This window comes from Balaenoptera borealis (genome assembly GCF_965194805.1).
Source record: "Balaenoptera borealis genome assembly, chromosome: 6".
NCBI classification, from domain to species: Eukaryota; Metazoa; Chordata; class Mammalia; order Artiodactyla; family Balaenopteridae; genus Balaenoptera; species Balaenoptera borealis.
In genome coordinates, this window is record NC_138863.1 from 129,105,486 (window position 1) to 129,118,387 (window position 12,902).

The following is a 12,902-nucleotide window of genomic DNA, read 5'->3' on the forward strand; positions in this document are numbered from 1 at the left end:
GAAGCCTGAGCAGCAGGCTGACTTGTGACACTGCAGGCCAATCCGTGGGGTGCTGCCCGCTCTCTGCTCCTCTCTACCCTTCATTCTCCTCTCCCGACCCCACACTCCAACTCACTCCTGCTCTGAGGGTCACTGCTCTTCCAACAACAAAGGCATTGCCCAGAATTAGTCCTGAGCTCTGGAAGTAGCCCCTCGCTGGTGACATTGAACTTGCTGTGTCTCATGCCTCAAGTGCAGCAGAATCTCTTATCTGGCAGAATCCTCAGAACACTAGTTTGGGTTAATCTCTTTGATGGTACAACCCAGATCAGTGCAGCTGAAGTGACTTGTCTAAAGGTCCTCACTACCTAGCTTCCCAGAAACCACCAGCCATACCTGTGTCCCCTCAGTCTCCCCAGGACCAGCCAGCACCAGCACATGATGGGTCTAAGCAGGGGAAGACCATGGTATGCTGGGAACCATCTTTAAAATAAAGAACATAAAGTCTAGATACAAGTGTACGTCCATGACCTTGGAAGGGGCTGCACAATGACAGGCTGAAGCCCAAGCCCCAGGAGGCTCCAGGTGATCAGCCTGTGGTGCTCGGTGAACGTCAAACAAAGGAAGTGGGTGGAATTAAAAGGAGCAAAATAGAATCAAACTGAATTTCTCTTTCCCAAAGTTACCTTGCAAGGCCTTGCCAGGTCCAATCCTCCCACGAGGAGCCTGCCAGAGCAGGACAGCAGCCCCACCTCCCACTCTCTGGCTGAGCGCCCCACGGAGCCCATGGGCCAGAACTCCTGGCCCCTGATGGTCTGTCCCACAGGACACAAAGGCCCATGTGTGCTGACTCCTGCAGCGTTTCTGCAACCACCACTGCCACTGTCACAGCCATGCACACAGAGCCACAGTCCCAGTGGGTGTGCAGGCCAGACCCAAGCACACGGGTGGAGGGCAAGGTCAGCAGCCAGCATGCGTTGCCGTGAGCCTGGCCTGATGCCCACACGGTGCCACTCTGCCTACCTTATGGTCACGGGAGTGAAGAGGAGCGCTGTGGTGACGTTGTCCAGGAAGGCAGAAAGGACGGCGACAATGAGACACAGCATGATGATCATGGCCCACACTCTTCCCCGGGACAGTTGGTATGCCTGCAGCACAATAAAGAACAAGCCAGGATCAGCAGGGTCAAAGAACAGATGCAACATTTCATTAGGGTCTCTAGAACTAAGGGTCTAAATAAACATTGCAGGGAGGATTAAAACTTAGACCCACAAACTCCTAAATCTGCTGAGATGAGGCAGTAATGGCTAGACCTAGACGTTCTAAATCCACCCTGGCCTATGTTCGTTCCCTCAGATTCTCCTTCTCGGTGCCCTGTGGTGGTCAATCTGTCACAAGGTGACGGCCTGTCACCCCTGTATCCCCTAGTCTTTTACACACTCCTCTTGGTTGGACAGCTTGGGCTGTGACTTTGAGATCCACCTGATCCTAGAGTCTGCTGATCTTTGGGGATCTAGGGGTTACTTTCAGTACCAAGGTATTGGGAGGAAGAGGCCAGATAGTACCTGGGAGGTGCAAGATGGTGCACAAAGACGGCAAAAATCACAGAATTGTTCTATCATTCAAGATTCGGAAAGGGCTTTGTGAAGTAAATAATTTTTTAAAAGAACTTTTCAGTTCCAAATTAAAAAATATCAAGCCCAGCACTAGTCTTTCGTTAGCAGAGCACGACAAGATGTCTTCCTGCCAACCCCGAGTAATAGGACCAATACAAATTCTTTGTTTGTTCGTTTTTGGTTTTTGTTTTCGTTTTTTTTAACATCTTTATTGGAGTATAATTGTTTTAAAAAGTTGTGTTAGTTTCTGCTGTATAATGAAGTGAATCAACTATATGTATACATATATCCCCATATCCACTCCCTCTTGTATCTCCCTACCACACTCCCTATCCCATCTCTCTAGGTGGTCACAAAGCACCAAGCTGATCTCCCTGTGCTATGTAGTTTCTTCCCCCTAGCTATCTATTTTACATTTGGTAGTGTATATATGTTAATGCTACTCTCTCACTTCATCCCAGCTTACCCTTCCCTGACCTGTGTTCTCAAGTCCATTCTCTACGTCTGCATCTTTATTCCTGTCCTACCCCTAGGTTCTTCAGAAAGATTTTTTTTTAGATTACATATATATGTGTTAGCATACAGTATTTGTTTTTCTCTTTCTGACTTACTTCACTCTGTATGACAGATTCTAGGTCCATCCACCTCACTACAAATAACTCAATTTCATTTCTCTTTATGGTTGAGTAATATTCCATTGTATATATGTGACACATCTTCTTTATCCATTCATCTGTCAATGGACACTTAGATTGCTTCCATGTCCTGGCTATTGTAAATAGTGCTACAATGAACATTGTGGTCCATGACACTTTTTGAATTATGGTTTTCTCAGGGTATATGCCCAGTAGTGGGATTGAGGGGTCATATGGTAGTTTTATTTTTAGTTTTTTAAGGAACCTCCATACTGTTCTCCATAGTGGCTGTATGAATTTACATTCCCACCAACAGTGCAAGAGGGTTCCCTTTTCTCCACACCCTCTCCAGCATTTATTGTTTGTAGATATTTTGAAAATGGCCATTCTGACAAGTGTCAGGTGATAACTCATTGTAGTTTTGATTTGCATGTCTCTAATGATTAGTGATGTTGAGCATCCTTTCATGTGTTTGTTGGCAATCTGTATATCTTCACTGCAGAAATATCTATTTAGGTCTTCTGCCCATTTTTAGATTGTGTTGTTTATTTTTTGGATATTGAGCTGCATGAGCTGCTTGTATATTTTGGAGATTAATCCTTTGTCAGTTGCTTCATTTGCAAATATTTTCTCCCATTCTAAGGGTTGTCTTTTCATCTTGTTTATAATTCCTTTGCTGTGCAAAAGCTTTTGTTTCATTATATCCCATTTATTTATTTTTGTTTTTATTTACCTTTCTCTAGGAGGTGGGTCCAAAAGGATCTTGCTGTGATTTATGTCATAGAGTGTTCTGCCTCTGTTTTCCTCTAAGAGTTTTATAGTGTCTGGCCTTATATTTAGGTCTTTAATCCATTTTGAGTTTATTTTTGTGTATGGTGTTAGGAAGTGTTCTAATTTCATTCTCTTACATGTAGCTGTTCAGTTTGCCCAGCACCACTTTTTGAAGAGGCTGTCTTTTCTCCATTGTATATTCTTGCCTCCTTTATCAAAGATACGGTGACTATATGTGTGTGGGTTTACCTCTGGGCTTTCTATCCTGTTCCATTGATCTATATTTCTGGTTTTGTGCCAGTACCATACTGTCTTGATTACTGTAGCTTTGTAGAATAGTCTGAAGTCTGGGAGCCTGATTCCTCCAGTTCCGTTTTTCTTTCTCAATATTGCTTTGGCAATTCGGGGTATTTTGTGTTTCCATACATATTCTGAAATTTTTGTTCTAGTTCTGTGAAAAATGTCATTAGTAGTTTGATAGGGATGCATTGAATCTATAGATTGCTTTGGGTAGTATAGTCATTTTCCCAGTATTGATTCTTCCAATCCAAGAACATGGTATATCTCTCCATCTGTTTGTATCATCTTTAATTTCTTTCATCAGTGTCTTATAGTTTTCTGCATACAGGTCTTTTGTCTCCTTAGGTAGGTTTATTCCTAGGTATTTTATTTTTCTGTTGTAATGGCAAATGGGAGTGTTTCCTTAATTTCTTTCAGGTTTTTCATCATTAGTGCATAGGAATGCAAGAGATTTCTGTGCATTAATTTTTTATACTGCTACTTTACCAAATTCATTGATTAGCTCTAGTAGTTTTCTGGTAGCAATCTTTAGGATTCTCTATGTATAGTATTATGTCAACTGCAAACAGTGACAGTTTTACTTCTTCTTTTCCAATTTCTCTGATTACTGTGGCTAAAACTTCCAAAACTATGTTGAATAGTAGTGTTGAGAGTGGGCGACCTTGCCTTTTTCCTGATCTTAGAGGACAGTTTCAGTTTTCGCCATTGAGAACGATGTTGGCTCTGGGTTTGTCATATATGGCTTTTATCATGTTGAGGTGGGTTTCCTCTATACCTACTTTCTGGAGGGATTTTATCATAAATGGGTGTTGAATTTTGTCAAAAGCTTTTTCTGCATCTATTGAGATGATCATATGGTTTTTCTCATTCAATTTGTTAATATCATTTATCACATTGATTGATTTGCATATATTGAAGAATCCTTGCATTCCTGGGATAAACCCCACTTGATCATGGTGTATGATCCTTTTAATGTGCTGTTTGTTTCTGTTTGCTAGTATTTTGTTGAGGATTTTTGCATCTATGTTAATCAGTGATATTGGCCTGTGGTTTTCTTTCTTTGTGACATCTTTGTCTGGTTTTGGTATCAGTGTGCTGGTGGCCTCACATAATGAGTTTGGGAGTGTTCCTCCCTCTGTTATATTTTGGAAGAGTGTGAGAAGGATGGGTGTTAGCTCTTCTCTAAATGTTTCATAGAATTCGCCTGTGAAGCCATCTGGTCCTGGGCTTTTGTTTGTTGGAAAATTTTTAATCACAGTTTCAAATTCATTGCTTGTGATTGGTCTGTTCATATTTTCTATTTCTTCCTGGTTCAGTCTCGACAGGTTGTGCATTTCTAAGAATTTGTCCATTTCTTCCAGTTTGTCCATTTTATTGGCATAGAGTTGCTTGTAGTAATCTCTCATGATCCTTTGTATTTCTGCAGTGTCAGTTGTTACTTCTCCTTTTTCATTTCTAATTCTATTGATTTGAGTCTTCTCCCTTTTTTTCTTGATGAGTCTGGCTAATGGTTTATCAATTTTGTTTATCTTCTCAAAGAACCAGCTTTTAGTTATACTGATCTTTGCTATTGTTTCTTTCATTTCTTTTTCATTTATTTCTGATCGGATCTTTATGATTTCTTTCCTTCTACTAACTTTGGGTTTTTTTGTTCTTCTTCCTCTAATTGCTCTAGGTGTAAGGTGAAGTTGTGTTTTGAGATGCTTTTTTTTTCTTGAGGTAGGATTGTATTGCTATAAACTTCCCTCTTAGAACTGCTTTTGCAGCATCACATAGGTTTTGGGTCGTCGTGTTTTCATTTCCTCTATTTCCAGGTATTTTTTGATTTCCTCTTTGATTTCTTCAGTGATCTATTTGTTATTTAGTAGTGTATTGTTTAGCCTGCATATGTTTGTATTTTTTACAGCTTTTTTTTTGTAATTAGTATCTAGTCTCATAGCATTCTGGTCTGAAAAGACACTTGAGAGAATTTCAATTTTCTTAAATTTACCAAGGCTTGATTTGTGACCCAAGATATGATCTATCCTGTAGAATATTCCATGAGCACTTGAGAAAAATGTGTATTCTGTTGTTTTTGGTTGGAATGTCCTATAAATATCAATTAAGTCCATTGTTTAATGTATCATTTAAAGCTTGTGTTTCCTTATTTATTTTCATTTTGGATGATCTGCCCATTGGTGAAAGTGGGGTGTTAAAGTCCCCTACTATGATTGTGTTACTGTCAATTTCCCCTTTTATGGCTGTTAGTATTTGCCTTATGTATTGAGGTGCTCCTATGTTGGGTGCATAAATATTTACAATTGTTATATCTTCTTCTTGAATCGATCCCTTGATCATTATATAGTGTCCTTCTTTGTCTCTTGTAATAGTCTTTATTTTAAAGTCTATTTTGTCTGATATAAGTATTGCTACTCCAGCTTCCTTTTGATTTGCATTTGCATGGAATATGTTTTTCCATCCCCTCACTTTCAGTCTGTATGTGTCCCTAGGTCTGAAGTGGGTCTCTTGTAGACAGCATATATATGGGTCTTGTTTTTATATCCATTCAGCCAGTCTGTCTCTTTTGGTTGGAACATTTAATCCATTTACATTTAAGGTAATTATCGATATGTATGTTCCTATTACCATATTCTTAATTGTTTTAGGGTTGTTATTGTAGGTCTTTTCCTTCTCTTGTTTTTCCTGCCTAGAGAAGTTCCTTTAGCATTTGTTTTAAAGCTGGTTTGGTGGTGCTGAGTTCTCTTTACTTTTGCTTGTCTGTAAAGGTTTTCATTTCTCCATCGAATCTGAATGAGATCCTTGCTGGGTAGAGTAATGTCACTTGTAGGTTTTTGCCTTTCATCACTTCAAATATGTCCTGCCACTCCCTTCTGGCTTGCAGTTTCTGCTGAAAGATCAGCTGTTGACCTTATGGGGAGTCCCTTGTATGTTATGTGTTTCTTTTCCCTTGCTGCTTATTTTTTCTTTGTATTTAATTTTTGATAGTTTGATTAATATGTGTCTTGGCATGTTGCTCCTTGGACTGATCCTGTATGGGACTCTCTGATCTTCCTGGACTTGATTGACTATTTCCTTTCCCATGGTAAGGAAGTTTTCAACTATAATCTCTCAAATATTTTCTCAGACCCTTTCTTTTTCTCTTCTGCTTCTGAGACCCCTATAATTTGAATGCTGGTGGGTTTAATGTTATCCCAGAAGTCTCTGAGACTGTCCTCAATTTTCTTTCTTTTTTCTTTATTCTGCTCTGTGGTAGTTAGTTCCACTATTTTATCTTCCAGGTCACTTATTCATTCTTCTGCCTCAGTTATTCTGCAATTGATTCCTTCTAGAGAATTTGTAATATCATTTTTTGTGTTGTTCATCAATGTTTGTTTGCTCTTTAGTTCTTCTAGGTCCTTGTTAAACGTTTCTTGTATTTTCTCCATTCTATTTCTGATATTTTGGATCATCTTTACTATCATTACTCTGAATTCTTTTTCAGGTAGATTGCCTATTTCCTCTTCATTTGTTTGGTCTGGTGGGTTTTTACCTTGCTCCTTCATCTGCTGCATATTTCTCTGTCTTCTCATTTTGTTTAACTTAGTGTGTTTGGGGTCTCCATTTTGCAGGCTGCAGGTTCGTAGTTCCTGTTGTTTTTAGTGTCTGCCTCCAGTTGGTGAAGCTGGTTCAGTGACTTGTGTAGGCTTCCTGGTGGAGGGGACTGGTGCTCGTGTTTTGGTGGGTGGGGTGGATCTTGTCTCTCTGGTGGACACGGCTGCTTCTGGTGGTCTGTTTTGGGGTGTCTGTGAACTTAGTATGATTTTAGGCAGCCTCTCTGCTAATGTGTGGGGGTGTGTTCCTGTCTTGCTAGTTGTTTGGCATGGGGTGTCCAGCACTGGAGCTTGCTGGCTGTTGGTGGAGCTGAGTCTTCACATTGAGATGGAGAGTTCCGGAAGAGCTCTCGCCATTTGATATTACATGTGGCTGGGAGGTCTCTGGTGGTCCAATGTCCTGAACTCGGCACTCCCACCTCAGACGCTCAGGCCTGACACCAGGCCGGAGCACCAAGACCCTGTCACCCACACGGCTGGGGTCAAGTGAAAGAGGCCCTAAACCATCAAAAGCTATATCCAATATCCAGCTGGGAGATCTGAGTAGCGTGGGCTTGGGCTTATCTGCGGTATGGCTGCTGGGTGCGGGCTGGGTTTTCAGCCAGGACCAGTACAAATTCTGCCAGTCAGAAATTGCTGGTGGGTTCCTCAGAGTATATGGGGATATATGTATACGTATAGCTGATTCACTTCGTTATACAGCAGAAACTAACACAACAATGTAAAGCAATTATACTCCAACAGATTTTTTTTAATTAATTAATTAATTACAGTAAAAAAAAAAAAGGAATGTTTATATGCTCAATGTTTAGAAAGTAATCATTGAAATTATTTCACCAAAAAGTGGAGTAATCAGAAGCTGATGACTTAAAATATTTGGATACTCTGAAGTGCAAAACAGTTTTGGTGCATAGCTCTCAACCTGCCAATTTGAACCCTGTCATACACTCAACTCACGTACTCTTCTCCTTGATCCTCTTCTTTGGTTATTTGTTGAGAAGCTGAAAGTGTTGCTCAGAGCCACCTAACTTAGCACAGCAACTATATCCAGCTTTGCAGCAGTAATTTTGAAAAGGAGGACAGAATTTTAAAATATTTGCTTTAAGTGGTAGTTTTATTCACTAAATATGTAATGGTGGAAAAATAAATATGTCAATTAATTAATACATAACTATTAAATGCCACATCAAACTTACCTTTACAGCACAATAATCAAAAAATCCAGTCTCTGAAAATATGGCTACTAAGATCATCTGTGGGGAAAAGAGAAAAAGGAGACAAGGAGAATGCTTCAGCATTCAGCACCATCCTGAAATGACACCAGAGTGATCACTTTCAAATCTGATCTCTGGCCTCTTCATGAAAGCTACCACCTCATCAAGCTTCTCACTCTCTTGCTGAGTGTGGTTCACTTACTAACTCCCTGAATCAAGCCCCTTGCTAGTGGGTTTGCATCTCTATATTTGTCCAGGGATATGTGCCCAAGGTACATTACCATTCCATCTGATCTTGACAGTGAACACTGTGTTATAATTACTCTCTGTCTTATAGACCAGGAAACTGGCAGGCAGAGATGGAAGGTGACTCGCTCACAGTCACAAAGCTAGAAACAGGGAAGGAAATGGGACAGAATGTGGCCTTCTGCACCTAAGTGTCCACACAAGCAACAATTCAATGTTTTAAGACTTTTAAACTGGCTTAAATTTTGTTTCCTAAAATAATTTAACAGATTTTTGTCACCAATTTGATCAAGACAAGCAAATAAGAGTAGTTACATTGAAATGATTATTCTCTGGGTTCTATATGAACCCAGAAGGCCTACTCACTTGCGTTTTTCTACTGATGACACTGAGTTGGTGAGAATAACCATCCTAGATAGTAACAAAAAGTAATGTCCCATTTATTCTAAGTCTAATCAACCAGACATTTCAACCAGCCTGAACTTTCTGGAAGATTCTCTATTCTACCTCCTTAGATGGTGACATACCACGTGCTGAACTTGGAGTGAGAAGATGCAGGTTCAAATATCAATTCTGCCACTTAGGATTAATTTAACTTTGAGCAAAAAATTTATTTAATTCTCTGTACTTTGGTTTTCTCACCTCATCTCTGAATGTCTGTTCCTTGTAAGGTTGTTGTGAAAATTCAATAGCATTATGTAAACTAAAGTACTTAGAAAAGAGTGGGCCCAATACTGTCTTTCAAATAAACAGTGCAAAACAAAAAATGTCCAAAAATTAAGTTAGACTCCGTACAAATATCTACCTTGTCTAGCATGACCAACAATATTCATCCTAACCCAAATGGCCACTGTGAGGCCATTTATAGAATGTGGAGCTTCACACACCAATGGAAGCTTCACATGAACGTGGATGGGTAGGTCCTGTGTGGTCTTCCACTGTCATGGTGAAGCTGTTCCACACGTCGGCTGCCAGAACCACCCAAGAGATGCTGGAACTCAGGGACTGGGTAAGTGGCCACATGGGTGGTTGACTGGCACACAACAGGGTGGAAAAGGCAGGGTCCTAGTTATATAGACTGTCTCTGCACCCCGCAAAGTTCTACCGATTCCATTTGAGAAAAAAAATTAAACCACTCATTTTTAAAATCCTAACCACCCCCAGTAGCTCCAAATGTAACTATATTAAGAAGGTAATTAAAGTGAAGCCCTAACCCAGTATGACTGGTGACCTTAAAAGAAGAAGAGATGAGGACACAGATATGCCCAGAGGGACAATCATGTGAGGACACAGGGAGAAGATGATCATCTACAAGTCAAGGAGAGAAGCCTCAGAGGAAACCAACCCTGTGAACACCTTGATCTCAGACTTCCAGCCTCCAGAACTATGAGGAAATACAGTTCTGTTGTTTAAGCTACCCAGTCTGTGGTACTTTATTATGGCAGCCCCAGCAAACTAATATACCAATCATTTAAGTTTTTAAAAAAACCTATTTTATAAGCCATCTGGTATGCCTTCCTTCTTCCTTCCATAGGCGCAAACCCTATACACTTCAGGACCCAATACATTCGTTCCTCTATGAAGCCTGAGTTCAGAGCACTGACCTGCCTCCCACTCCACCCACAGAGTAGGCAGCCACTTTGGGTCACAGCAAAGCCTAGAGCAGCAGGGCCCTCCATGGTGCTAGGGCAGAAAGAATATTAGCAAGGAGGTGAGGGCATGTGGTGACCTGCTTTACACAGGGTGAGTCTTCTAGCCCTGAGAGGGAACACCCCCCTCAAATCACTCAGCTGCTGCGGGTCTGTTCAAGAGGGCAATAGCCGTTCCCACTGCTGTCCAGACCTCTGTCAAATTCCACTTATTCCAGTTAAGTTTGTTTATGACTCATGTACCACACGAGCCCACTAGTGTGTCTTAAAGTTCCCTTCCTACAAGTTCATTTGGTGACACTCTTCATAGCACACAGTAGAGGGGCCACTTGAAAATGTCTGTTTAACAGCAAATATACAAACTATTACTTAGGGACAATTTCTTCATTTCTTTCTTTATCCATATAATTAAAGGTACTTTTCCAATCACTGAAAAACTTAAATGGTTCATCTGTTTAGGATATTCCATTTTATATTTTAAGGACAGTAACTTTTTAAAATTTCTAAATTTTCTAAATGGCAAGGTTATTTCACTGTCAGACAGGCCTTAGGCTGAAATTTTACAGCTAACTACTCAGAGCACCAATCACTCCATGCCTCCTCAGAAGAAATCAGCTAGACCTGCACAAACACTTCTCAATCAAGCCCTAATTGTCAAGCAGCACAGTGTCTTTAAGAGTCAGCAGTGGCAAAAGAGAAGGTCCAAGGTTACAGCAAGCTTGGGGCCCTGTCCCACCGGGAGGACTGTCATTACCATGCCAAACAGCAGGGCCAGAGTCTCGAAATCAATCCACTCCACCACGTGGGTCAGGCTGGGTCTCTGCAATCAAAGCACAAATTTGCCAATTAGTCCTGGGCATCATCCGCCTGGTGATAAACTGTAAATATGTGCCGCCCTTTACAGAAAACCCACTCATTGGACCAGAGTCGAAAGTCACACCATCTGCTTGCCTTTGAAATCAGATTATATCATCACTGAAAAACACTCGTGATCCAAAGCATAATAACGTCAAAGCTACGCACTTGACGATAAAAGAAAAAAGCAGATTTCTTAAGCCCCGTCCATGTCCTTAAGGGAAGGTAGGATCATGGGGAACTGGGAACCCAGACTGGGAAGTGAGGGCACTTGGAGAGCCTGGTTGTTGGAAAAGGACTGCACAGTGGTCCAGGGAGGTTCCTGCAGCACAAGCCATGTGCCAAGTCAATGATTTCTAGAATTAAATAACTACTACTACACTACTCCTTAACAATTAATAAAAATAACAGTGGTTTATGTGTAAGTTTTAGGATTCTGGGACATTTTACCCTTAGAGTTAGTGTTTGTTTATACCAACTCTAGCCAAGAAAAAGAAAATAAAAAACAATAAATAACTAACTGAACATAGCCCCACATAGCGCCAGTTATTATTCTTTGGTTGACTGACTGGCCTTTAGTAGCACTTTTCAGAACAATCCCTGGAATTCTACAGAGTTGCTTTCAATCCCAAGTTCTGTATGTTGCCACCTTGGTCAGTTCCAGCACTACTCCTCAAGATGGAGGCTCCACAGGCCTCCATCTCTAGTGGGCACTTGGCCTCTCTTGCTTCCCTACATTCATTCCAATGTCCCTGCAGGATGGACCATGCTCAGACCCTGAGGGGGTGCTATTCCCCCCCAGACTTGCACATCCAAGGACCTCCTGATGTCTGCAGGACAGAACCCCGACCTCACTGTCTCCCACCTTTCTGTTCCAGCCAGGATGGCCTCCTCTAGTTTCCATGGGCTGACAGTACATAGGGCCAGCTCTAACATAACTCAGCTGCATGACCTGGGCAAATGCTTGACCACCATGAGTCAAACGTTTCCTCAGCTAGGGTGGAGAATAACACGACTGGGATGTGTGTGGTAAAGTCAAATGTTAATTACTCATTGATGCTGTGAAGTTCATGCCACTAATGGGAAATGTGAAAGAGTATATTAAAAAAATTAAAATCACCAGCTAATGCCTAATTCTTGGGCTGTCTTTGAATATGACATTCTATTGAGTGCTAAGCCTTCGACTCAAAATGTTACACTTACATCACCAATCACAGCCAGCGCTGCTAATGCCGCAAGGGAACCCAACATGGCTGCCAGTGTTCTGTGAACAATCTGGAAAGAAACATAGAAAATTACTGCATTCTAATCCACAGGACTTTAAAACACACAGAAGGGGATTTCCCTGGCGGTCCAGTGGTTAAGAATCCACCTTCCAATGCAAGGGACATGGGTTCGATCCCTGGTTGGGGAATTAAGATCCCACATGCCACAGGAAAACTAAGCCCACACACCACAACTAGAGAGCCCATGTGTTGCAACTACAGAGCTCACGCACTCTGGAGCCCGCACACCACAACTACTGAGCTTACGCACTCTGGAGCCTGCACACCACAACTAGAGAGAAGCCTGTGCACCACAACTAGAAAGAAGCCCACATGCCACAATAAAGAGCCCATGAACTAAAATGAAAGATCCCACGTGCTGCAGCCAAGACCCAATGCAGCCAAAAATAAATAAATAAATATGTTTTTAAATAAATAAAACACACAGAAGCCTATATCAGTATAAGTATTTGTGAAGATTGGCCATTTTATACCATATCTATTAGGACAATAAATAAATCATGGGTTTCTTTGTTTCAGAGTCTGGATGCCCTAGAGACACACACAACCATCACCAGTCTGCTTTCTAAAGAAAGATTTCCTGCATAATTAGATGACCCTGAAGTAGAAGCTCGATAAAGTATGTTTTATAAGGAAGCCTGCAGTAAATTATCATTAATTTTTTACCATATAATCCATAGGCAACTGGAGAATTAGTTCCACAATATAAATCAATTCTGCCCAGTTACTGAGACTGTTGTAAAATGCTTAATCTAATTGAA

The 12,902-nt window shown here is 41.1% G+C and overlaps 1 protein-coding gene across 2 annotated transcripts in view; it reads right to left on the bottom strand.

The window, feature by feature from the left end:
- OCA2 (OCA2 melanosomal transmembrane protein) overlaps positions 1-12,902 on the bottom strand; it is a 299,659-nt gene that overhangs the window by 182,663 nt on the left and 104,094 nt on the right. For both annotated transcript variants that reach the window (XM_082395480.1, XM_082395481.1), the window contains 4 exons: positions 12,059-12,130; positions 10,755-10,820; positions 8,088-8,144; positions 1,003-1,127 (listed from right to left, as the gene is read on the bottom strand). In XM_082395480.1, coding sequence (XP_082251606.1) covers positions 1,003-1,127; positions 8,088-8,144; positions 10,755-10,820; positions 12,059-12,130 — 320 coding nt within the window. The remainder of the gene's footprint in view (positions 1-1,002; positions 1,128-8,087; positions 8,145-10,754; positions 10,821-12,058; positions 12,131-12,902) is intronic.